The 26,124-nt window shown below is 56.3% G+C and overlaps 1 protein-coding gene across 6 annotated transcripts in view; it reads left to right on the forward strand.

Annotated features, from left to right (window-relative positions):
* The window catches only part of ELN (elastin), a 96,751-nt gene extending 71,566 nt beyond the window's left edge, over positions 1–25,185 (forward strand). For 3 of the 6 annotated variants that reach the window (XM_048823883.2, XM_048823885.2, XM_048823884.2), the window contains 15 exons: positions 1,269–1,385; positions 1,480–1,527; positions 4,773–4,883; positions 4,978–5,037; positions 9,126–9,257; positions 9,555–9,608; positions 11,815–11,937; positions 12,660–12,713; positions 13,375–13,554; positions 13,862–13,909; positions 20,821–20,847; positions 21,547–21,588; positions 22,082–22,111; positions 23,386–23,436; positions 24,099–25,185. In XM_048823883.2, coding sequence (XP_048679840.1) covers positions 1,269–1,385; positions 1,480–1,527; positions 4,773–4,883; positions 4,978–5,037; positions 9,126–9,257; positions 9,555–9,608; positions 11,815–11,937; positions 12,660–12,713; positions 13,375–13,554; positions 13,862–13,909; positions 20,821–20,847; positions 21,547–21,588; positions 22,082–22,111; positions 23,386–23,436; positions 24,099–24,148 — 1,127 coding nt within the window. In that variant the 3' untranslated portion in view covers positions 24,149–25,185. The remainder of the gene's footprint in view (positions 1–1,268; positions 1,386–1,479; positions 1,528–4,772; positions 4,884–4,977; positions 5,038–9,125; positions 9,258–9,554; positions 9,609–11,814; positions 11,938–12,659; positions 12,714–13,374; positions 13,555–13,861; positions 13,910–20,820; positions 20,848–21,546; positions 21,589–22,081; positions 22,112–23,385; positions 23,437–24,098) is intronic. The other 3 variants (XM_048823886.2, XM_048823887.2, XM_048823897.2) reach the window with 3 other exon arrangements.
* Positions 25,186–26,124: the final 939 nt, after the last annotated feature.

Below are 26,124 nucleotides of genomic sequence, written 5' to 3' on the forward strand. Positions count from 1 at the left end.
TTTCTTTGTCTTTTAAGTCCAGGGTTTGCTGATGAGTGGCCTTTTCTTTGTCAGCCTCCAGCTGCCTGAGTTCATACATAAGGGCCTTAGTTCCCAGCTCATCAAAGGAACTCTGTACCATGAAAGCAGGGAGAGAAGGGCCATGGGGAATTCCTGGTATAGAGGGAATCTGTACTGTGCAAGGCTGGCTGAGTTGACTCTGCTGCCCCCAGCTGGCTCTGCCATCTGGTGCTGGGCGAGGCAGGGAGCATGTTGCGGGAGAAGAAAGGGGGTGTCAGGTGAAGGAGGGGAGAGGCACTTCGGGTGAGGGAGAGAAGAGGTGAAGGAAGGGAAGGGTTATCAGGTAGAGGGGTATGTTGGAGTGGAGGAGGGGCTGTCAGCAAGGGAGGGGAAGGAATGTTGGGGTGGAGGAGGGGGTGTCAGATGAGGGAGGAGAGAGTGGGTCAAAGTGAGCAAAAGGAGGGCAACTCCCAGAGCTAGGTTCTGCTACAGATGATTTCCCACTGGCACTTGGCCCCAGAGGGGCCTATCACCAGCAATGTAAATTAAAGTTTCCCCCCCTGCACCTTATCTTAGTCTGGGGCCAAGTGCTGCGGATCTGGGAACAAAGACTGGCCCCCGTTGGCCTCCCACATTGTCTGCGCTCTGACTGGGCCACATAGTTGCCTTTGTCTCCTTGACTGTATTCTCCTCACATGCTAAGACCATGCTAAACAGCATGCTGCTATCCTTAATACTTTCCTGACTGCATTCCGTATCAGCCATTCCATGACTTTGCCTAGGATCAATGTCAGGCTACCTGGCCTATAGCTACCCAGATCATCCCACTTTCCCATTTGAATACTGGCACACATTGGCATTTTGCTAGTCTTCTGGGACTTGCCCAAGTTTGAAGATTTATTACATAGCAATATCAACAGCTCTGGAACCACCTTGGCCAGCTCTTTTAAAATTCTTGGGTGTAAATTATACAATCTGAAATATTTGTATAACTTTTTCAGTTGCTTTTTAACATCCTCCGTAGTTCCTGCTGGAATAGAAGATGTTTCATCCCCCTGGAGAATGAATTCCTGTCCCATCGGACTGTCTCTCTAGTATATTGCTGAGATGAACGGGCAGGATGGTGCAGAATGTTTACAGTGCCCCTTCCTTTGGTGTGTCTGACATGATGGGAGCGCACAGCAGCAGAATAGCACTGGCCCGGCTCCACTGGGCACTTAGGGTATTTGCGTTGACCGGGACTGGGTTTCTCTCCTCTAACTCTGCAGGAGCGGCTGGTGTTGGAGGCCTGGTGCCCGGTGTCGGCGGTGTCCCTGGCTTGGTGCCCGGAGTCGGCGGTGTCCCTGGCGTGGTGCCCGGAGTCGGCGGTGTCCCAGGAGTTGGAGGTGAAGTTGCACAATTCGACTGACCGATGGGCCTGTGGGGTTGTGTTCTCCCCGTCTCAGAGCCCTGACTCTCTCTCTACTGTGTCCCAAACAGCTGGAATCCCAGCAGGAGCGGCAGCAGCAGCAAAAGCCGCCAAGTACGGTAAGCTGGCTCCCTCCCCCTTCTCCCTCCGTGCAGCCCATAGTGATGGGGTGCCCGCCTGTCACTCCTGGAAGTGGGTAGCTACTTGGATCCGAGCCCAGAGACAGTCTGTCCCTTTGGGAGCAATCAGTGGAGCCGCTGGCATGTCTGGGATATATTCACATCCCTCCCCTCCCCGTTCCCCATGGAGCTTCACCCTGCCCTGCAGCACGTGGCATAGAGAGCTCCTGCCTTTGGTCCACTGGTGATGGGGAGCAGGGTGGCCAGCGAGCGAGTTGGGAGCCCAGCTCCGGCTACAAGCCAGGCTCCCTGCAGCCAGTAGAAAGCATGGGGAAGCTTCAGACAGTGTGACAGCACAGAGCATGTTCCCCTGTCACTCTGGGCAGGCTGCTGCCCCACGGCTCAGTTTGGAGGGCTGCGGGCGAAGCCGTTTGGGATGTGCCGGTCAGTGAATTCCCAGAGCCCCTCGCCAGGGCCCGGGGCATGTTCTTTTCAGCTCTATCATCAGCCTGTGTGAATCCACTTCATACATAATGGCCTCAGTTCCCAATCCATCAAGCGCACACTGCAGCATGCAAGAAGGAAGAGAAGGGCCATGGGGAATTCCTGGTGTAGGGGGAATCTGTGCGGTGCAAGGCTGGCTGAGTTGGCTTCACTGACCTCAAGCCGGCACTGCCATCTGGTGCTTGGTGACGCAGGGGGCGTGTTGGGGGAGAGGAAAGTGGGTGTCAGGTGAAGGTGGGGAGGGTCACTTCGGGTGAGGGAGAAGAGACAGGTGTAAGAGAGGAGGGCTGTCAAGTGAAGGAGGGGAGGTGTGGTCCGGGGGAGGGGCGTTTTGGAGTGGAGGGGGGATGTTAAGTAGGGAGAAGAGGGGTGGTCAGGGCAAGGGAAGGGAGGGTGTCTGCCAGAGCTAGATTCTGCTACAGATGTTTTCCCACTGGCACCTGGTCCCAGGGACCTATCGCCAACAGTGTAAATTAAAGCTCCCTCCTGCAGTTTAACTTCGTCTGGGGCCTAGTTCTGAATACGTGGAGATACGGCTGGCCCCTGTTGGCCTCCCGATCTGTCTTCATTCTGACTGGGCACCGTCGGGATGGGTTGGATCACGGAAGCCCCCTTTGGGACTGCCACCTGATGTGCCGAGACTACCTCTGAGCCCGTTTTCCCTGCCAGCGTGGGGCTTCAGAGCCCTGCCTGGTTGTGTCAGACACGCTCACCTGCTACAAACACAGACCCAAGTCTGAACCACGTCCCCCAAAAGCTGCAGGTTTAACTGAAAACAGCTTAAGAAGTGTTCCTGTCTCCAAGACTCAGATACCCAACTCCCAGTAGGGTCCAAACCCCAAATAAATCCATTTTACCCTGTATAAAGCTTATACAGGGTAAACTCATAAATTGTTCGCCCTCTATAACACTGATAGAGAGATATGCACAGCTGTTTGCCTCCCTCGCCGGTATTAATACTTACTCTGGGTTAATTAATAAGTAAAAAGTGATTTTATCAAATACAAAAAGTGGGATTTAAGTGGTTCCAAGTAATAACAGACAGAACAAAGTGAATTACCAAGCAAAATAAAATGAAACATGCGAGTCTAAGCCTAATACAGTAAGAAAGTGATTACAGATGAAATCTCACCCTCAGAGATGTTCCAGTAAGCTTCTTTGGCAGACTAGCCTCCTTCTAGTTTGGGTCCAGCAATCACTCACACCCCCGTAGTTACTGTCCTTTGTTCCAGTTTCTTTAAGGCATCTCTTTGGGGCGGAGAGGCCATCTCTTGAGCCAGCTGAAGACAAAATGGAGGGGTCTCCCAGGGCTTTACATAGTTTCTCTCTTGTGGGTGGAAACCCCTTCCTCCCCCTGTGTAGAATTCCCTCTACAAGATGGAGTTTTGGAGTCACCTGGGCAAGTCACATGTCTATGTATGACTTAGTTCTCTACAGGAACATTCCAAGGAAAGCTCAGATGTGGATTGGCATCTATCAAAGTCTATTGTCAGCTTAAGTGTTTCTTGATTGGGCACTTACTGAGAATAGTCTTTTCTCAAGAAGCTAACCAAATGCTTCACTGAGGCTACTTAAAATCAAACAAGTACACAGCCAATATTTATAACTTCAAATACAAAAATGATACATGCATGCAAATAGGATGAATACATTCAGTAGATCACAACCTTTGCAGAGATATGTTACATGGCATATGTAGCATAAAACATATTCCAGTTATGCCATATTTACATTCATAGGCATATTTCTATAAAGCATTATGGGGTGCAAGTCACAACTGTAAAGGATCCAAACCTCTCTTTAATATCCACATTATTCTCTTTGTCACCCAGACTTGTATTCTCCTCACAAACAATGCCAGGCTTTTTTGACAGGACCTGTTGTCTGGAAGAGCATGCTAAATGCCATGCTGCTGTCCTTAATACTTTCCTGATTGCATTCCATATCAGCCCTTCCATATCTTTGCCCAGGATTGATGTCAGGCTATGTGGCCTATATCTACCCAGGTCATCCCACTTGCCCATTTGAGTACTTGCACACATTGGCATTTTTCTAGTCTTCTGGGACTTGCTCAGGTTTCCAAAATGTATTACATATCAACATCAATGACTCTGGGACCTCTTCTGCCAGCTCTTTTAAAACTCTTGGGTGCAGATTCTCCAGTCCAGCAGATTTGTATAACTTTAGCAGTTGATTTTTAACATCCTCCCTAGTTCCTGCTGGAGTAGAAGATGTTTCATCCCCCTGGAGAATGAATTCCTATTCCATCAGACTGTCCCTCTAGTGTAGGGCTGAGATGAACTTGCAGGATGTTTACAATGCCCCTTCCTCTGGTGTGTCTGACATGATGGGAGCACACAGCAGCAGAATTGCAGTGGCCCAGCTCCACTGGGCACTTAGGGCTTGTCTACATTACCCGCTGGATTGACAGGCAGCGATCGATCCAGCGGGGGTCAATTTATCACGTCTAGTCTAGATGTGATAAATCGGCCGCCAAGCACTCTCCCGTCAACTCTGGTACTCCACCAGGTGAGAGGCACAGGAGGAGTTGATGGGAGAGCATCAGCCATTGATTTACTGCAGTGAAGACACCACGGTAAGTAGATCTAAGTACGTCGACTTCAGCTACGTTATTCAATTAGCTGAAGTTGCGTAACTTAGATCGATCCCCGTCCCTAGTGTAGACCTGGCCTTAGAGTTTACGTTGAGTGGGACTGGGTTTCTCTCCTCTAACTCTGCAGGAGCGGCTGGTGTTGGAGGTCTGGTGCCCGGCGTCGGCGGTGTCCCTGGCCTGGTGCCCGGCGTCGGCGGTGTCCCTGGCCTGGTGCCCGGCGGTGTCCCAGGAGTTGGAGGTGAAGTTGCACAATTCGACTGACCAATGGGCCTGTGGGGTTGTGTTCTCCCCGTCTCAGAGCCCTGACTCTCTCTCTACTGTGTCCCAAACAGCTGGAATCCCAGCAGGAGCAGCAGCAGCAGCGAAAGCAGCAGCGAAAGCAGCAGCCTATGGTGAGTCAGCTCCTCCTCTCTTACTGCTCTGCAGCTTTGCCCTTTCCCCAGGGCTTCCTGATTGCAGGCCAGAGTCCTTTTTGCTGGCATCTGTAGCCTTCTGGCATCACTGGCATCTGTTAGTTCAGACAGGCCATCGTGCAGCAGGGCCGTCAGCATGGAGCGCAGACGGAGACCGGTCCACGCTGCGCAGCAGGATACGAGGGTCCCATGGCACAGGGGGTCACCTGGCAGGAGTGCCCAGCCTTCACTCCCCTTATGTGTCTCCGATGACACCAGGCACCGCAGAGACCTTTGCAGACCCTGCTGTACCAGAATGTGAAACTGAATTCTACTGTTCAGCCAGTAGGTGGAGCCCAGTGTCACTTATCTTATCTGGGCAGGTCATAGCTAAAGTAAGGCAGAGCACTGAAAGGTCTTGGAGTGAACCCATCTCCAGTGTATCTCTCTGGGAAGGAAGCACCGCAGCCAATCCATATCGGGTAGTAGCAGCCCTGCAATTTACCATCTACAAGAAGTACAGACATGGTGTTGGAAGTAAACTAGCGCCAGAGGAGAACAGAAACAGAAGGAAAACAGCAGCAAAGGTTGCAAACAGAAGGAACAAAAGCAACAAAGGTTGTGGGATCTCATCATCATGCAGTTCTTCTCTGCCCTTCAGAATGGCCAGACTGGAAGCCACATTTTTCAAGATTTTGCATTGCTATGAGACTCCATAAGGAAACTGGGGATGTTCCAGTATCAATATTAATTGATGCTGTGGGAAGCAGACAGAGCATATCTTTAAATCTTTTACCTTTACTGCAGACAGTCAAAAAGATAACTAGGAAAAGGTTCTGGCTATGTCTGATGCATACTGTATACCTCAGAAAAATGTAGTTTATGAAAGAGCATGTTTCCACCAGAGAATTCAAGAACCAGGAGAAAATGTTTAATGTTTTATAATAGCTCTGCATGTATTGGCCGACAACTGATTTTGGGAATGCAGAACATGAAAATATCAGAGACGGGCTGATTACTGAGTCAACAGACAACTACAGCGATAGGAATGGCAATTAAAGGCAGATTTAAACCTACTCACAGCTACTCAGAGAGCAAAGCAGGCTGAGCTTGTCAAAAAGTAGCACAAAAGGCAGGAGCAACTTGAGACATCTGAAAGTATCTTAGAAGCTGTAAACAGACACAGCATGAGTTGAAAAGGCACCAAAACCCTGAGGCTATGAGGGAGTCCCAGGCAAACTACAACGCCTTTCAGACAGAATGTACAAGACATGGAAAAATTCATAGTCCATCAGATTTATATTTAGTCAAAGGCACAAGGTATAATACATGCACCTGTAAATAATATGGACATTTTGTAGCTGTTTGCCATACCAAGGCAATCAGGGAGTTGACTAACATTACAGATGATCACATGCCATTGTTAATACAATATATCGTGTGATGACAGCCTGGAGAATGAAACAGAATATTCATGGGAAGACTATTAACTTTAATGTTAACTCAGAAGCAGATGTGACCATCATCTCAGAAGGGATTTACAATCCCCTTCTGCCCCTCCCAGAGCTGAAATCAGCTGACACAGCTCTGACTAGCCCTGGCGGTATTCTGAACTGCATGGACCACTTCACCACAGTAATACAAGACAAAAGCTGTGCATTCAGATTGCGTGTGATCAAAGACCAAGAACCTTCTCAGACACAGCATGGCAGCCATGACAGGCCTAGTGAGAAAGGTGGAAGAACTCAGAGGATTTGATGATATTGGACTTTAGAAAAGAGATCCAGTACAAATAAACTTGAGACAATGGTAGATCATGCAGTGTACAGACACTCCTACCAGAGAGACCTTAGAAGAGACAAGCTGATTTATGCAAATTCAGAGGAGATCATTACCTAGTCATTGTGGACTATTTTTCCAGGTATATAGTGTGGCAAATTATCAGCACTACTATGATGGGTCCCGCACTTTCTCTTCTTCTAGGGGAGGTTCAGGGCACCATTTCTCACCCCTGGTCTGGGGTATTAACTGTCCCACTGGTATCCCAGAGAAGGGGAGTGGAGAGGGAGGGACCTAGGCCAATCCTCTACTTGGTGTCCCAGCCCAGGGGCCCTAGAGATAGCAGCAAACCACTTGAACTATTTCAGAGTAACAGCCGTGTTAGTCTGTATTCGCAAAAAGAAAAGGAGTACTTGTGGCACCTTAGAGACTAACCAAGTTGCATCCAATGAAGTGAGCTGTAGCTCACGAAAGCTTATGCTCAAATAAATTGGTTAGTCTCTAAGGTGCCACAAGTCCTCCTTTTTTTTTCACTTGAACTAGCAATTCCTTCCCCTGGACTACTTCCCTCTCTGGCCCTTCAGCTTGTGGGACTTCCTGCCCTCCCTCTGCTTGGGCCAGGTTTCTCCCAACCCCTTGTGTCTGTGGAGTCCCTCTGCTCTGTACAAACCAGGTTTCCCTTTACCTAGGGTCTTTGTCTTCTGGCCTACCACAGCACTTCTTCAAACAGCTCTCTGCTCCAACCCCAAACCACTCTGCTTCAACTCCTCCAGCTGTCTGATTGAAGCAGAGGGTTTTTATCAGGTGACTGGCTTCAGGTGCTCTAATTAATCTATAGCAACCTCTCTTCCCTCTACAGGGAATAAGGCTCTCATCATCCTGGGGCTTACATATCTCCCTTTGATCACCCTTCTGCTGCCCTCTGGCCTGCTGTATCACAATAGAAATAGTGTAATTGAAAGACACAACATGTGTTATGGAGAAACTGAAATGCACTTTTGCTCACTTTGGTATTCCAGAACAACTTGTGATGGACAATGGACCACAACTCACTGCAGCAGAATTTAAGTCATTCTGAACAAAATATGCTTTTGTTCGTATTACTAGTAGCCCACATTACCCACAAATGAATGGAGAGGCTGAGAGAGCTGTACAGACACACAAGAAAATCCTAAGGCAGGAAGATCCATTCCTTGGTCTTCTGAGCTACAGATCAACACCAATAGTGGCTACTGTATATAGTCCCAGCACAGCTCCTGGTGGGAAGACAACTATGAACTACTGTTCCAATTCTGGAAAAGAATCTATCTCCAAAGTGGCCAGACATGAAGAAAGTAGCCAAATTGGATACAAAGGCAAAAAGAGCTTATGGAACACTTTACAACAGACATCACTCTGGGACCTGCTGGGTCTAGAAGCTGGAGATGTGTTTGTGTCAAACAGGATGGAGAAAAAGGAAGGACAACTCCAGCTGTTATAAAAAAAGAGAATTCAGCCCCCAGATCGTACATGATTGAGACCAACAGTGGAGAGTTCAACATCTAGAAGCGATCAACATCTACATTTTGTTCTTCAGAAAGAACAATCAACAAGCAAATTCTACAGATGGCAGATGCAGAATAAGAAGAAGATTCAAAGATTCCAAACTGACCAGAGACAGTTGTTACAACCAATGGACAGCCAGATGACCTAGTTGTTATGTATTCAGGTCATGTAATTAGAAAACCAGTACGATTCAGAGACACTGAACAATCTGGTCTGTACTGGTAGGAATGTAGAATTTAAAGGGGGAGACATAATGGAATGCTAAATTGTACTATACTGATCAGCCATGAATTAGCGCCAGGTGTAACATCCTTATCTGAGCAGGTCATAGCTAGAGCCAGACAGTGCATTAGAGGATCTCATGGAAGAAACATGGAAGAAACTGGTACAACAGTCTGACCTGCTAGTAACAGCCCTGCAGCCTATCGTGTACATGCAGTACATGATTCCTGCCTCTGCCAGAGTGGGGCACTTTGAACATTGGGAATGAGCACTTCACAGCATTCACTGTGCGTCACATGGGTGAATGGATGGACATGAAAAGGATAGTGGGTGGGTCTGTTTTGGGATGGCTGGATGGCCCCTATCGGTGCCTGGTTATGGGCTGAGAGGATAATGGGGGAGTGGATGGCAAACCAGGATCTCCATTCATATCTCTCTAAATCTAATGGCAGGGCACCCTTTACAGCCATATCATGGGCCCCGAGTACAGGGGGATACAGCCCTGCTTCCTGCCCTGGCCTCACCACTGAACCTCTCAACAGGGGCTGGACGCATACCAGGTGTGGTACCGGGAGTTGGAGGCTTGGTGCCCGGCATTGGTGGGGGTCTGGTGCCCGGCATTGGTGCCGGTCTGGTCCCCGGTGTTGGTGGAGCCCTGGTGCCTGGCATTGGAGGTAACTTTTGCTTTAACTGAGATAGGACTTGCCACTTGGTCTGGGATCCTCACTGCTGCAGTGATCTGTAATGGCCACTGCAGGGGAAGGAAAAGAGTCCCATGATGCTCCGCTGCAATCTGGAGCATCCCCAGGTGCTGCTGAGGGTGGGGTCTTCCCCCTTGTCCCTGCGGTGGGAGAGCATGCTGCAGGAACAGTGTTTTTTTGTGCTGGGATATGCTATGGGGTCTGTTGGATTCCATCCCTGGGGAATGCATCTCCACCCAAGTTTCATTCTCCACACATTTCTGTCCCCAGGTGTTGTCAGTCCGGCAGCAGCAGCCAAAGCAGCAGCCAAAGCAGCCAAGTACGGTGAGTCAGCTCTTCCTTCTCTGGCTATCCACAGTGCCCTGCGACTGCTGGCTCCCTGAGAGTCCCAGCAGGAGGGGGTCATGGCCAAAGCTGGGGCTTGGGGTTCCAGGAAATAACAACCTCCCACCCAGAGCAGTCTGGGCCCTCCTAAGAAGGGGTGAGGCAGCTGCCTGAGCCGCATGTGAACAGAGCAGAAGTAAAGGCACGTGGTGAGTGCCATCACCTTTCCAGCCCAGTTGGGGCAGAGATTCCTTTGGGGGCAGGGAGGGGTGGTATGTGCTGACCACAATGTGTGTAACCCACACACCTCCTGGGCTTGGGGCTCTGTCACATCTAGTGGCACCGAGACCCCTTAGAGAGAGAGTAATGAGTCTGTTCTGCAGCCTTCGCTAAGATCCATGCGGCTCTTAGCTCATGCAGTAGCTGCTCATGAGGCCCAGGTTCAATTCCGCCCACTGGCGAACGGGGTCTGTCCGTGTTACATATAAGACATGGGCAACCCAGCCCCTCGGGCGAGGACTAGCCCAGGACGCATCGTGTATTCAGTTGGCAAACTCCTCTTCCATGCACTGAGGGGTTCGTGGAGTCTGGAGAGCCGTTTAGGAAATAATGCAGCTAATTCCATCCACCCCTCCCTAAACAGAACCCCCACTATCCAATGCACCCATCCCCAAACAGACCAACCCACTGTCCACACACCTATCCCCAAAAGAGCCCTCCCACTATCCATGCAGCCATCCCCAAACAGACCCACCCACTATCCATCCACCCATTCCCAAACACACATCCACTATCCATCCAACCATCCCCAAACAGACCCATCCACTGTCCATCCACCCAGCCCCAAACAGACCCATCCACTATCCATGCAACCATCCCCAAACAGACCCTTCCACTATCCATCCACTCAGCCCCAAACAGACCCATCCGCTGTCCATCCACCCAGCCCCACACAGACCCATCCAATATCTGTCCACCCAGCCCCAAACAGACCCTTCCACTGTTCATCCACCCAGCCCCAAACAGACCCATCCACTGTCCATCCACCCAGCCCCAAACAGACCCATCCACTGTCCATCCACCCAACCCCAAACAGACCCTTCCACTGTCCATCCACCCATCTCCAAACAGACCCATCCACTGTCCGTCCACCCATCTCCAAACAGACCCATCCACTGTCCATCCAACCATCCCCAAACAGACCCTTCCACTTTCGGTCCACCCAGCCCCAAACAGACCCATCCACTGTCCGTCCACCTAGCCCCAAACAGACCCTTCCACTGTCCGTCCACCTAGCCCCAAACAGACCCTTCCACTGTCCGTCCACCTATCTCCAGACAGACCCATCCACTGTCCATCCACCCAACCCCAAACAGTCCCATCCACTGTCCATCCACCCAGCCCCAAACAGACCCATCCACTGTGCATCCACCCAGCCCCAACCAGACCCATCCAATATCTGTCTACCCACCCAGCCCCAAACAGACCCTTCCACTGTCCAACCACCCAGCCCCAAACAGACCCATCCCATATCTGTCCACCCAGCCCCAAACAGACCCTTCCACTGTCCATCCACCCAGCCCCAAACAGACTCGTCCACTGTCCGTCCACCCATCTCCAAACAGACCCATCCACTGTCCATCCACCCAGCCCCAAACAGACTCATCCACTGTCCGTCCACCCAGCCCCAAACAGACCCATCCACTGTCCATCCACCCATCTCCAGACAGAACCATCCACTCTCCGTCCACTCATCTCCAGACAGACCCATCCACTCTCCGTCCACACAGTCCCAGACAGACCCTTCCACTGTCCGTCCACCCATCTCCAAACAGACCCATCCACTGTCCATCCACCCAGACCCAAACAGACCCATCCACTGTCCATCTACCCATCTCCAAACAAACCCATCCACTGTCCATCCACACAGCCCCAAACAGACCCATCCACTGTCCATCCACGCAGCCCCAAACAGACTCATCCACTGTCCATCCACCTCCATACAGATCTCTCTCTCTCTCTTAATCAGTTCTTATACTGCACCCAGTGTTTTGCTATCTGAGCACTGCTCTCCGTTACAATCCACCTGTGTGCTATTTGAAGGCCCCACACTTTCTACCTACCTCAGTCCTTGCCATCTTCCACACCTTTATAGGCCCTGCGTTCCCAGACCACGGCTGCATTTCACATATCTAACCTTCTGCAGGAGCTGGCGGAGTCGGAGGCCTGGTGCCCGGTGGAGTCGGAGGCCTGGTGCCCGGTGGAGTCGGAGGCCTGGTGCCCGGTGGAGTTGGAGGCCTGGTGCCTGGTGGAGTCGGAGGCGTCCCAGGTGCGGGCAGAATTGGAGACCGTCTCATTCTATTACAGTAGTGGATGAGTGGGTTTGGCTCCCCGGTACCATGTGATAGGGTTGGCCAGTGACGGAGCTGAGTGTACCCCTGCCCCCTTGCTGGTCTCTCTGAGTGACCCCTCTGCTGTCCAGCCTCCTGTCCCTCCCTGTCTGGGGTGGAGTCCTGCCATTCTCCCGCTCTCAGAGTGGGATCTGGGTATGGCACCCCAGCTCTGCCAACCGCTCATTGCTGACTACGGTTCTGGCACAGGCTTGGGACCTGCCTGTAATCAAATGGGAGCTGGTGGAGTCGGCTGCGTCACAGGCAGGCAGCAGTGCCAGGCTGTGTTGGTGTCTGAGCAGCCCAGAGTCAGCGTCCCTCCGTCCCCAGGCTCAGAGCCACTGATCCCACTGGCCCATCTCCCTGGCACACAGGGGCAGGTGTTGGTGCCACCAGGTGATCTGAGCCTGCGCAGGGACGGGTCAGACAGACGCAGGCTGCTCTGCTCCTGCGAGCAGGCTGGGTCCCTTGTGCCCGTGCAGACACTGCCGGAGAGGGAATCTGCAATGGTGTACGGGGAAGAGCAGGAGGGGTTCAGCAGAGGCAGAGCTGGGCAGGGGCAGTGGTGCCCATGTTCCTGGCTGGGCAGAGGAGAGAGTGTGAATGAGCCGGGCTGTTCACCAGGGCAGAACTATAATCCCTGCCTCTCGCTCTCTTCCAGGAGTCATCAGTCCCGCAGCAGCAGCTAAAGCAGCTGCCAAAGCAGCCAAGTATGGTGAGTTGGGCTTCCCTGGCTCTCCCGCTCCAGCCTTGGTTCTCCCCCACTCTCTCCAGCCCTCCCCCTCCAGCCACAACCCTTCCCCCTTCCCTCCAGCCCTCCCCCTCTAACCCGGGCTCTCCTCCCCTTCCTTCCAGCCCTGGACCCTCTGCTCCAGCCCCAGCCTTGCATCTCCCTCTGTCCTTGGGGCCATGGAGCAGCAGACAGCCCTTCCTTGCAGGGGGCTGTCTGAGCCCTGGTCTTTCTGACCTGGGTCTGAATCCCGACTCACCACAGGAAAGGATGCTCCAGCCTCCAAGCAGCCAGGGCAGCCAACCCTGCAGCTGGCAAGCGGCTCCTCCAGGCCGTGACTGTATCTGTGGCTGGTGTGGTGTGGGTTGCATCCTAGACACAAGACCCCGCCCAGCTCGGGTGTCAGGGCCCCCGTGCAGAGTGCAGGGTTGCTCCTAGAGGCCCTGCTGCCCATCGCCTGCCCTCACCCCCATGCGGAGCGAGTGCGAGGAGTGTGAAGGGCTACGGGTCTGGCCCACTGAATGGGCCCATGTCAGAGGCACAGAGACCCAGCCCAGAAATACTCACACTGAGCCTGCACAGGCTCCTCGTGTCCCCTTCCATTCCAGCCTGCGCTTCTGGCCTTAACCCCCGTTCCTCTCCACAGGTGCTGGCGTCGTGCCCGGGGCAGGCGGGGTGCCTGGCATCGTGCCCGGGGCTGGCAGGGTGCCAGTCGCAACGCCTGGGGCTGGTGGGGTACCTGTTGTAACGCCGGGGACTGGGGGAGTGCCAGTCTTTGTGCCCGGCGCAGGACAAGTGCCAGGAACGGGCATTGTACCTGGAGCAGGTAATTGCATATCCTGTCACTCAGTGGTGCTGGTTCCCATGGAACATGCATGGCTAGACTCCTCCCACAGCACGATGGGATGCCCCTCAGAGGGTATCTCCTGGGCACTGGGGCAGCTCTGGCACGGGAGCACCAGAAGTGTTGGGCCCTGCTGTGAGTAGTAGCAGGTGGCTCTGAATGTGAAGTGCAGAACAGTCACCCATGCACCATCTTTCTCTTGAAGCCAAGTGAGGCGGGTTGGCGACGGACAGGCACCGGGTGCCATGCGGCTCCTGGGTCTAACTGCAGTGCTCTTCTCACCCTGCAGGGATTCCTCAGCTGGGCGTGCAGCCAGGCGCCAAGCCTCCAAAGTACGGTATGCACCTCCCCACCGTGACCCAGCCAATGGCTCTTCTTTGCCCGCCACTGACTGTGGCCCATCCTGTCCACTTTTCCCCGGTGCCCTCTGTGTGGAGGGCTGAGGAGCTGTCCTGTCGCTCAGCGCAGACAGCCAGAGCCAACTACCTCTCTCTCCAGACTGACAGCAACTTCCGATCGGAGCCGTCAACATCCATCCTGGGAACCCTGTCTCCACCCACCAGCCTTGGCTTTGAAATTCTGCCCCCTCCTGCCCTGCACGGCCCTGCTTGGGAGCTAGGGTCTCCAGGGCCTAGGCAGCTTCCCCATAGCCAATGTTCCTGCCCTGTTCCACACCCCTCTTCTACTGAAGGGAACGGGGGCAGATGTAACATAAGAACGGCCATACTGGGTCAGACCAAAGGTCCATCTAGCTCAGGGGTAGGCAACCTATGGCAAGCATGCCTAAGGCAGCATGTGAGCTGATCTTCAGTGGCACTCACACTGCCCGGGTCCTGGCCACCGGTCTGGGGGGCTCTGCATTTTAATTTAATTTTAAATGAAGCTGCTTAAACATTTTAAAAACCTTATTTACTTCACCTACAACAATAGTTTAGTTATATATTATAGACTTATAGAAAGAGACCTTCTAAAAACGTTAAAATGTATGACTGGCACGCGAAACCTTCCATTAGAGTGAATAAATGAAGACTCGGCACACCATATGCTCCAATACGTCTGTTAGTCTATAAGGTGCCACAGGACTCTGCCGCTTTTACAGATCCAGACTAACACGGCTACCCCTCTGGTACTTGGCACTTCTGAAAGGTTGCCGGCCCCTGATCTAGCCCAATATCCTGTCTTCCGACAGCAGCCAATGCCAGGTGCTTCAGAGGGAATGAATAGAACTGGGCAGTTTACTGAGTGATCTGTCCCCTATCATCCATTCAAAGCATCTGGCAGTCAGAGGTTTAGGGACACCCAGGACATGGGGTTGCATCCCTGACCTCTTGGTTAATAGCCATTGATGGACATGTCCACCAGGAACTGATTTAATTCTTGTCTGAACCCAGTTATACTTTTGGCCTTCACTAAGTCCCCGGCAAGGAGTTCTGTAAGTTCACTGTGCATTGTATGAAGTGCTACCTTCTGTTTGCTTTAAACTCGATGCCTACTAGACACGTCTTTGAGTGCCACAGAGCCAGTGCGTCTGCTTCCCCCTTCCGTGCCACACGCAGGGAGGGGTTGGGGCAGGAGGAGCTGTGGATTTCCTCTCCAGCTAGCACTCCAGAGCAGGCTTTGTTCTTTCCTTTGGCCGGAATTGGCCCCAGCTCCACTTCTGAGTTTAGCTGGGCAGGTTCTCACTATTTTGCCACAAACGTGCATGTCGGAGCAGAACTGTATTGTTTTGTGAGTTCAGGCCTGTGAATTCTCTGCCTTGCATTAAGGAAAAATGGCAGAAGGCATTTGGGGTGTAACTGAGCATTACAGACTATGATCTGTGGCCACGAAACCATTGCAGACTGGCCAAAGGTGCAGTGTCCACAGCGAGCAGGCAGAAATCCCTGAGCCCCTCACTGCTCTGCCTCGCAGAAAGAACTTACCTGGCAGGTGTGCAGGGCCGGGTATGTGCAGGGACCGGGCGCTTTCCTTCTCTGCCTGTAGTGCTATGGCACCACCAAGAGGCCAGTTCATTTTATGTTTCTAAAGCATTTTCCCCCTGTCTTCCTGGTGCTATTTTATTACATCTTGCAGTGCATTCTTATCGGGATCACTGATGTAGGCTGTGTGTGCGCAGCCGTGTGTGTGTGTGTGTCTCTTAGTACGTGTGCGTGTGCAGGTTGTATGTGTGGGAGTGTGTGCACTTGTGCAAGTCATGTATGCACACGTATGTGTGTGTGCGTGCAGGTCACTTACATGTGTGCATATGTGCGTGTGCAAGTCATGCCCGTGTGTGTGTGTGTGTGTGTGCACACCCTTTGGAAATCCGTAGGTTTAAAATCTTGTGACAATCCGGTTTGCTGTGACAGGGAACCAGGAGATACAGCTGTTTCACACTGGAGGGGCTGGTCGGGCAGCGGTGAATGCGCTGCCCGCCCTGCAGGGCTCAGAGCGAGGGGTTCTGGGCCTACGATTGGGGCTAAGATTTTGTCATGGTTGTTTTTAGTAAAAGTCACAGTCAGGTCACAGGCAATAAACAAAAATTCACGGGAGCTGTGACCTGCCTGTGAGTTCTGCTGTTGCGGCTCTCTGGTTTCCCCCGCCACCCTGGTGCTGGGCGCTGTAGGGTTCCCCCTCTGCCCAGGGCAGCTGGGAGCTGCAGGGTGACCATATTTCCCAAAGAGAAAATGGGACATGCCCAGCCACTCGCCCGAGGTGTCCCCCACTCCCCGCTGTTGCGGGAACCCTGAGGAGGGCCTGTCACCTGTCACTGGAACTTAGCAGGGGCCCCTGTTGCTTGTTGCTGGAACCCTGCCAGAGCCCCCGTGGCTGCCAGCTGCAGAGTCCTGCAGCCCCTGGGCTGAAGCAGAGAATGTCAGGGAGGTCTCTGGAAGTCACGGGTTCTGGGGCTCCTGTGACCTCTGTGACAGAAACGTAGCCTTACCTATGATCCAGCAGAGGCACTGGCCTAGGAAAGTACGTCCAGTGAACAGGAGGAACGTGGCTGGTGTAACCGTTTGTTCTCTGACTGACAGGTGTCCCTGGGGCTGGGGTCACAGGTGCCAGGGGCCTCCCAGGTATGCAGCTGCCAGAGATGCTGAGCTCTGTGGGCCAAGAACTCTGGAGAGGCAGAATTTGCCCCTGCGCTCTGCCCAAGTGTGCTGTCAGCATGGGAAAGAGAGGGGCTCTGCCCTCGAGCCCTGGTGGCAAGGCTTCCCAGAGCTGGTGGGCAGTCTGGTGCTGCAGGGCTCCAGTGCTCTCCCCTGGCACAGCATTGTCCCTGCTCCCAAGCTCCCCTCTGGAGCACGGAGAGCCCTGGCCAGGGACCTAGCCCTCATGGCTGCAGGCAGGCATCCAGGACGGCAAGTAGCAATGTTTGACTCATCCCTTCCCCCTTCAGCAAGGGCTGAGGGCATCCCTGTCCCTCCGAAGCTGCCCTCCCTGGCAGTGGCTCTGGTGGAGTGTGGCTGGCTGCAGGCCAGTCCCGGGTTAGGAGCCAGGCTCATGGGCTATACAGGCAAGAGCGGCTGAGGGTGGAACTGTCTCAGGCCTGGCTTCTCCCTGTGCAGCATGGAGTGGCTGGGGTGACCAGTGTGGGGTTCCAGCCCCTCTGGCCGTGGCTTCACTCAGCACATGGCACCGACACCCCAGAGCCACCGCACTCCATGCAGGAGCTGCAGCCCTTCCCCAGCCTCACCCAGTGCGTGGCCAGGCTCCACCCCACCCCGTCCCACTTGCCAGCACGCCCTCCCTGGCCTGCCATCTTTGTGTCAGTGACTCATCCCCTTGTCTCGCCTGCTGCCCTGGGGGCTGGCAGGCTGGGACATGTCTGCATTCCCTGGTCCCTGGGCTGGGAGAGACCCAAGGCAGGGACTGGCAGGGGGCGAGCGGTCAGGCACAGTGGGGGGCCACCCAGTGGTTTGTCACCTGCTCCCCTCTCCTCCCTTGCACCCCTGCTCATAGAAGGCCTCGTCCTGGCCGAGGCTGGCACTGGCCTGAAGGCTCTTTCAGCAGGCGAGGCCCTGGTGCCGGGTGGGGGTGACGTGCTGGGAAGGGTGCTGGGGGTGACGTGCTGTGTCTGCAGACGGGGAGGGCAGGATTCTCCCTATAGTCCAGTCTCCAGGCCCTGATCCTACCCCTTTGCCCCAGGCCCTTGCTATCCTGGCATCCCTGGCTAGTGCCAGACCCAGCCTGGCTAGCTCCCTTCCCCCAGAGGCCCCATCCCTAAGGGCATGCCAGCAGGAGTCTGCTCCCGGCACAGTGCTGGGGCCGGGCAGTGGCTCTGCGGGGTGCCATACCTCCCACTGGGGAGCCCTCACGGAGGAGCCAGCACGCAGGACTACCAGAGTCTCTGCACGGCCAGAGGCTTTGTCCAGAGGAGCCAGATGGAGCACAGAGTGTGTGATGGGGGCTGCCAGCCTACAGGCCACTGCCCTCCTCTCTCTCCCTTCCCCACGTGGCGCTTTCCACACACCACTCCTCACGTCTGGGAGGCCACAAGCTTCTGGGGCACTGCCCTACCCACTGGCTCTGCTCTGCCCAGAGGGGCTGGCCCAGCTGGGGCACGGCTGGCCTTGGGTGCCTGCTGCCGGCAGTGAGCAGCTGCTCTCACTGGCCAGTGGCTGACGGAGCCTTTGCTTGGCAGGCCACGGCACTGGAGCTGGGCTGCCGGGGGTCAGCCAGCACTAGAGGCTCATAGGACCTGGTTCCTCCCCACAAGGCAGTGTGTGCCCATGTTCTACCCAGGGCATCCAGGCCTGCACACAGCTCTCCAGGGCAGGTGCAGTGCTTCACTTAGCATGGACAGCCCTGCATGCATGTGTGTGCTAAGTGTGTGCGTACTGTACACTTGTGTGCGTACACATGGGGGGTGTGCATGTGTTCATGCGTGTGTGTCTGCATGGTGCACAGGTTCACAGTAAGGTTCCAGGGCCTTCTCATGCACACTACCCAGAGCACCTGTCCTGCTCCATGCCCGGCCCTGTGGGGGAGGAGGTTGCTGGGACAGTCCCTAGAGCTCCTGGCCTCAGGGCTGGGCTGTCCCCTGCTGGGCGCGGGGGGTGGCAAGGGATGGCCTCCCCGCAGATGGCAGGGTGCATGGCTACGGAGTGCTGGAGTGGGATGCCAGTCTTAGGGAATGTCGCCTGCTTGGTCCCAGGGGAAGGGGGCCCCAGCCTCAATGCCTCTTGGTCCCCATGGGAAGGCGGCCCCGGCCCCCTGGCCCCTTGGTCCCATCCAAAGCAGCCTCCAAACAGTGGCAATAATGGGATGTTCCTTTCTTAGCATCTCAGATCCAGGACACTCCACTGCCGCCCTGAGGGCCCCCATCTGTCCAGCTCTCAGCACCTTGGGCCCCCCCACACTGTCATGGAGCCATGAGACACAGGCTTGTGCCCACTTGGGGCCTTCCTCACCCCCCTCACCCAGCCTGGGGCTGCTACAGTTTTTGCTGAATGCTGATGGGGTGCATTTCCCACCTGTTCTGTGCCACAGGGTTTCTGTATCTAGGGGCTAGTGGCAAACCTCTCAAGCCATGTAACTGGCCCAGCTCCACTGGGTTCAGCCTCTCCCAGCAGGGGGTGCTGTGGGGACTAGGGCAGGAGCGCTGGCTGTAGGGAGCTCCTGGCTACTCCATCCCCTGCCTCTCCCAGCAGGGGCACTGTAGGGAGCAGGGTAGGAGCACTGGCTGTGAGCGGGGGGCGCTGTAGGGGCAGGCATGCTGGTGAGAGTGCAGTGTTAGTGTCCCTAGGGATCAGATTTCAGAGTAGCAGCCGTGTTAGTCTGTCTTTGCAAAAAGAAAAGGAGGACTTGTGGCACCTTAGAGACTAACCAATTTATTTGAGCATGAGCTTTCGTGAGCTACAGCTCACTTCCCTAGGGAGTTACTCGGGAAGCCTTTGCCCTGCAGGTTATGGGCCGGGCACCCATCCCATACTTTGAGGGCCATCCCTTGACCACTGGAACGTTAGGTTGATGCAGGTGGTAACTGCACTGGACACCTGAGGGTAGAAATGTTCACTTGAGAGAGAAATCCAGGTGGTGCTCAGAAAAATGTTGTGTCCCTAAAATGGCCCTTGAAATACTGTCTTGTCCCGTATTTTCCACGTGCTTTCCCCTTACTACCATCCAACAAAGGTGGGCAGCCTATGCCAGGTCCGCAGCCATGGCAATAAATGAGGAACTGGGTTCTCCCTGGCCCAGCTGTCAGCTTACACCAGGGACAGACCCGTGCGTAGAGACAGTGCCTCTCAGCTGGCTGTGGGGAGCAGCTTGGCCTGGGCTGCCTGCACTGGCTGGCACATAGGCCGGAGTCCGGCCCTTAAGGCCCTGTGTGCTGTGACTGGTCACCTTAGTCCCAGGGGATTGTCACTGGGCCCTGTGTCAGTCTGGGGGGCTGTGAGCCCAGGCCTGCCCCCACCCTGCCTCACCCAGCCCTGCCTTGTCACGCTGCTTTGTATTCTGGCTCTGTCCATGGATCTGGGGGTCTCAGTCCCTGGTGCCCACCTGGCTGGTCCTGGGGCAGGCAGCTGTTCCAGGCAGCTTTCCCCGTCAGAGGCTGCAGGTGACAGCATGTGCCCAGTGCAGCCACCTCTCCCTGCTCATCCCCTCAATATCCGGGCATGGTGGCCATGCTGGTGCAGACAGGTTCGAGCCTCCCCAGCACGTGCCTTCCCCTGTGCAGCGGGTTGTGAACCGTGGGCACAGGAGGGGCCAGCCCAGCTGAGTGGAGCTGTAATTAGAACGAGGGAAACATTCTCTCTGCAGCCAGCTGGACCGTGGCTGGACTGCAGGGAGCCCATGGCTGCTTAGCTTGACCCCCTCCTCTCATCTCCATGTGGCGCAGTCCTGTGAATAGCCTGTTTCCAGGCGCTGGCATCTCTTGGTTCAGAGCAGTACTGAGAAGGGAGGGTCCTGGGGAGAGGGGCATGGGCCTGTGAGATGAAGCTCACTGGAGCTGCGCCAGGTGACACCAGCAGCAATCGCCTGTGCCCAGTTCCTCTGGCCAGTCCCCAGAGCCCTGGGCCTCGGCTGAGCAGCCAGCTGTGCCTTGCCCTTTGCAGCGGGACCTCTAGCCTTAGGGCCTCCCATCTGGCAACAGTGTAGGAAACAGGGCAGGAGCGCTGGCTGGGGCAGGGGGGCTCCAGTCCTGACTATACCAGCCCAGCCTCTCCCAGCATGGGGCGCTGTGGGGGGTGGGGGATGGCAGGGAGGTCATGACTCTGGCGCTGCTGTCATTGTGTTAGTGACTGGCTGTGTTTGCTGTTGTAGGGTTCGGTGTTGGGGGCCTGCAGCCAGGTGAGTGAACGGGGCTGTGGGGGGAGCTCACGCTTGCTCTCCTGCGGCTCTGCTGGGCATTGCCTAGGGAATGCCTTAGCCTCCCTGGGTGGGGATGCTGATGCCAGTGGTGCCTTCGGCAGGGCCCTGTTCTTTAGCCGCTCCCCAGGCAGGCTCGTGGAGAAGCTGGACTGTGCTGTTCTGGCAGGAGGAGCAAACCCAGGCAGGCTAGTGTCCCGGACAAGCTGCCAGGACCTACGGACGCTGCGCCCTGGGCACCAGGGAACCGAACTTCTCTTTAGCTACCCATGGCCTGGGAGGGCTTTCCGGGGCACAGGAGCCAGCGGGGCCCCATTCAGCCAGATGTCCTGGAACTGGGTGCCCTGGTCTGGGTTCCCACAGCCCAGCTCTGGGGATGTGGCCAGGCATTCACAGCCGTTGCTGCTCAGGTGGGACTGAGCCTTGATCAGATGAGAACTGGACCTTGGGGCTCAACTTCCTGGCCAGGGTGGGGCCAGGAATGCTGTGGCCCAAGGTGGTGCCAGGCCATGCCCTGGGTCTCCTCTGGCACAGCCTCTGGTACTGCTAGGCAGCCCCCCGTGGGGCAGGGTGTTACTGTGACCTGCAGGCCCAGAGTATGCTTGTGGGGTGCATGGCACAACCCTCCTCAAGCCAGGCCAGTGGCTTGCCCCAGCTTCACCCACTCTCATTTTGTTCTAGGGGCTGGAGTTCCTGGCTTCGGTTTGTCTCCCATTTACCCAGGTATATTTGGCAGCTCAGTTCCTATCTCCTAACAGCTGGGTCATGAGCCCGGCCTAGTGCCCCATCCCCCTGCATGGGCCTCTTGGCCGCACCTGGGGTCCCAGCATGGCCCTGCCACATTGTGCTGCAGTCAGGCCAACATCGACAGGCGGGGCCTGTGCACAGGGGACTATGCCCAATGGCTGGGGCCCAGGAGGGGGGCCTGTGGCCAGGGGGATGGGCCAAGGACTGGAGCCTGTGCCCATGGGACTGTGCCACTGGCTGGGGCCTATGGCCAGGAGGCTGTGCCCGCTGGCTGGGCCCTGGTCTATGCTGGCCTCCATACCGCATACACTCAGTCTGCCTGGAAGACTGATTGAGCTGGTGGAGCTGGGGCAGCCCTCAGGGGATGGTGCCAGGTCCCCTGCAAGAGGCCCCAGTTCAGCACAGGGGTGTCTAAAGGAGGGGGTGAGGCACCAACAGGACTGGCACTGAGGATTTTGCTTTCTTCCAGGTGGACTCGCTGGCCAGCTGGGATACGGCGGTGAGTGGGTGCCCGTGCCTGCCAGGGCTGGGTGAGGCAGGACTCAGTGATGCCCGGAGAACCAGCCCCTCTCCCTGGGGAAGCCCAGTGTGGCTGGGGGCCCCCAGAGCCTGCTCTCCCCAGCCCTGAGCTGGGGCAGTTTTCCCAGCTCCTGAGGACAATGCCAGGCAGCTGCCAGTGCGAGGGGGTGGGCACCGTGTCTGGGACAGGCGTGCGGCCTGTGAGCGCAAAGCCATTTGCTCTCCCCTAGGGCTCATTACAGCGCAGTGGTTTCTGCTCAGGCCCCACCTTCTCTGGTAATGGGGCATGGGGTAAGAGCAGCCCTTTCCCGATTCCTTAGGTACAGTCCCTGTGGCCTGGGGCATGGGCCCGAGACAGGTCCCCACGTCAGCCCGGCCCTGCCCAGGTGCACGCAGCCCAAACCAGCAGACACGGGCTGGGTCTCTCCTCACGTTATACATGGGGACCCTGCGGCCCCTTCCCAAGGCCTGGATTCCCCAGCACTCTGCAGCTGTGGGGCCAGATTCCCCAAGGACTGCGCCCATTGGAAACCCAGGCCCAGAGTGAATTGCCCTGGGTGGGGAGTCCTCATCTCCTGAGTGCCCGTGCAGTGCCTTAGCTCCCAGATCCACCCTCCTCAGCAGCACCCCTGCAGCAGCCAGGGGGAGTGGGTCCAGCAGCCCCAGATCCCTTACTCTGTGGAGGCAGTGGGCCCCATCACTAGTACACAGCACTTCCAGTGGGCAAGCCAGGCTCCAGTGCTGGGCTCCTCTACCCCTACCCCCCGTGCCTTCACCCATCTGAGCAGGGGTGCCTTCTGCAGCCAGGTACCCTGACTTAGTCCCTGGCTGAATGCCTGGGAGGTGGGCCCTGCACCCAGCCTGGTGCACACAGCAGGGGCGGGCACGTCTCTGTGCCTTGCAGCTGCAGCCAGGCCCTGGGGCAAAGGGGTTCGATCGCATTGCTCTGCTGGTCGATAGGGATCGTTGGCTTCGGGGCAGGGAACCGCTCTCTGCTGCCTTTGGGAACTGGCATCCTGGATGAGCTGCCAACAGTTCTGCTGCTCCAGGGAGTCCCCCTGGGGTCCCATGAAGTGCCCCTTGTGAGAGGTGCTCGGGGGAGAGGGCCCATGAGGCACACCGCCGGTCCTCAGGCTCCCAGGGACTGTGGCTGGCAGAGCGGGGAACTGGTAGCACATGCTCCCTGCTGCCCCCTCTTGGGCTGCGCACTCATGGGGCCTGTGCTGATGGATTGTTTTCTCTGCCTCTCCACAGGAAAACCTCTCAAGACCTATGGTGGGGCCCTGGGAGCCCTGGGATACAGAGGTAGGTGTCCCCTACAGGGACTGTGCCAGACAGGGCTAAGTGGTCGCCAGGCTTTGCCAGCACGCGCTGGAGGAGCAGGATAGGAAAGCCCCACTCACCGTTTGCACTTGGAAGGAGGAAGCCATGTGACCTCTCAGCCTGGGGCTCCCCCGGCCTCGTCACTTCGTGCAGCCTGGTTCTGCTGCGCTGGCCACGCCAGGTGCCAGCCGAGGTGCTCATGCTGCCCATGCTCAGGCTTCTGGCCATAGCCTTGGTGCTTGGTTCGGCATGCCCCACTGCCAGGGGCTCACCCAGGCCACTCCCACTTTGGGAGCAGCCTTTGTCTCCCCACATCGCAGCTGTGCCCACAGGGCGGCAGTGGCCCGCCTCTGGCACAACAGTCAACCCTTCATTCATAGCATGTTGCTGCCTGACCTGGCCTCATGTTCGCTGCCTCACGCAGCAGCCCGTTTGTCAGGCTGGGGAGAGCCCACGCCCTCCGCAGCGTTGTGCCCGGGCCGGGAGCACATCACACCGCTCGCCCAGCCGGCAGCAGGGAGCCTGTTGGCCTACGCCATCACCACCAGGCGGCAGCCTCGTGTCCCACACCCTGCTGCCCCTGTCTGGGGGGAGCCCAGGGGCTTGGAGTGCTGGGACTGACGCCCTCTTTTGTCCCCTGCCAGGTGGCGTGGGCTGTGCGCAAGGGAAGTACTGTGGCAGGAAGCGGAAGTAACCCAGCCAGGCTGCTACCATTAACCTCATGAACTTTGGTGCTACTGCATGGTCTAGAATGTAAACCCTGAGTAAAGCAGCGATCCCGCCCCATCCCCCGTTCCCCCGCCAGCCCCCCGGAGGGAATTCCATGGCCCCTGATGCTCCCTTCGCTCCGGCCCAGGGGTCCCTGCCCTCTCTCCAGCGGGAAGCACAGAACAAACTGTGGGAAATGCCGTTCCCACTGGTGCTAAAGCTCCCTGCAGGGAGAGCTGGGCAGGCCTCCATGGGGCAGGACTGGACCCTCCCCAGGGGACGGGAGCCATGGGCCCTCGGGGAGGAGGAGATGGGGGCTGGTTTCCAAGAGGACAGCAAGGGGCTGGGCTCCACCTGCCTCCAGCATATGGGCAAATGACCCATCAGCAGTGCCCAGGCCCAGCATATCCCAGCTGCTCCCAAGACTCCGTCCAGCTGGCCAGGAACTGCTTAGCAGCTAGCCAGCCTTGATCCCCCGCCCCTCATGTCTGTCAGCCCCCTCCGTGCCTGCCCGCCCCAGTGCCCACGCTGCGGGATGCCACGGGATGGGGCTTGTGGGCTCCATGCAGGCGGGCAGGGGAATTCCTCCTGCTCTGACACTCATGCCAGCGGGGCCTGTAGGGGCTCATGGGTGGGTTAAATTCGCCTAGAGTTCTTTGCGGTGGGGCCATCTGATTGGCTGACGCGTCCCCACGCTGGAGGACACGGCCCTTCCGGTGTGTGGGGAGGGGTTGGCACTATCAGCAGAGCCAAGTCACTAACACTGATGGGATTAGCCATGTGCCCGCCCTCACTCAGCAGTACTGTACGGGCAGCCAGCGCCAGCCCAGCCCTGCCATGTCTCTGAGGCCCCGCTGGGACCTGCCCTTCCTCTTGCCCTGGATGCCCGTGTGTTCCTGAGCCGTGGGCCGGAAGGAATCGCACCTCTCCATGTTACTCACTTGGTATAGCTCGGGTGGGACATGTTATAAAGAGGGAAAGTAACTGCTTCCAAACGACTAATAAACAATGATTTCTAAAGGACTGCAGCCTCCTGCTTCTTCTTCGCTGCTTCTCCAGACCCAGAGCTGGCGATCCACCCCAGCAATCTGTCCCCCCAACCCCCCCAGGATTTGGCTTGCACCCCCCCGTCCCCAGGGATCCATCCTGCCCCCCAGGATCCTCACACACACACACCCCAAACGGTTCTGCCCTGCCTTCCCAGGATCCTCACAGCCTCCCACCCCCTGGGGATCCTCCCTGCCCACCTGGGGATCTGCCCCACCCAGTTCCTCACTGCACCTGTCCGGGACTCACCCCATTTCTCCAGCTCTACTGCCTGCAGCACCTGGCCCCTTCTGCTGCAGGTGTCTGCCATGTAATGTGCCCATTCCGCATGGGGCTACATCAACCCCTGTTGCCAGCTAGAGTCTCTCTAGGGCTTCTACTCCTGTGCTCTCGCTGCTGGCACTCACAGGGCACTGCTGCAGGGAAGCTCACAGTGCTGGTGGCCTGCTGGGACTGAGGTCACAGTGAAGTTGTGCTATGTTCGTGTTAGATTGCTGGCCTGCCAGAGTCTGGGGCAGCAGGACGGAGCTGAGCACTGTGCTGGAGCCAGGCAGGGAGTGACTGGACTAGCAGGTGTGTTCACCCTGCACAAGCAGGGGCTGGAGTGTCCACACACAGGGTCAGCCCCCTGCCCCCAGCCCAGCTGCAGTGGGAGCCAAGCTACAGTCCCCTGAAGAAGAGGGTTTAGGTGCAGCAATAACTGGGCTCTGTGCTGAGAGACACCAAACCAAAGTCCTCTCCGGAGCACTAAGGCCAGCAAAATGAGGCCAGGAGCAGAGCAGCCCATAGCTAGAGTTGCCAGGCATCCAGTTTTCTACCAGAATGCCTGGTTGTAAAGGAACCCTGGTGGCTCCGGTCAGCACTGCTGACTGGGTGGCTAAAAGTCCCACTCGGCGGCGCAGCGGGCTCAGCCTG

The sequence above is a fragment of the Caretta caretta genome, chromosome 17, assembly GCF_965140235.1.
Source record: "Caretta caretta isolate rCarCar2 chromosome 17, rCarCar1.hap1, whole genome shotgun sequence".
In the NCBI taxonomy this organism is placed as follows: domain Eukaryota; kingdom Metazoa; phylum Chordata; order Testudines; family Cheloniidae; genus Caretta; species Caretta caretta.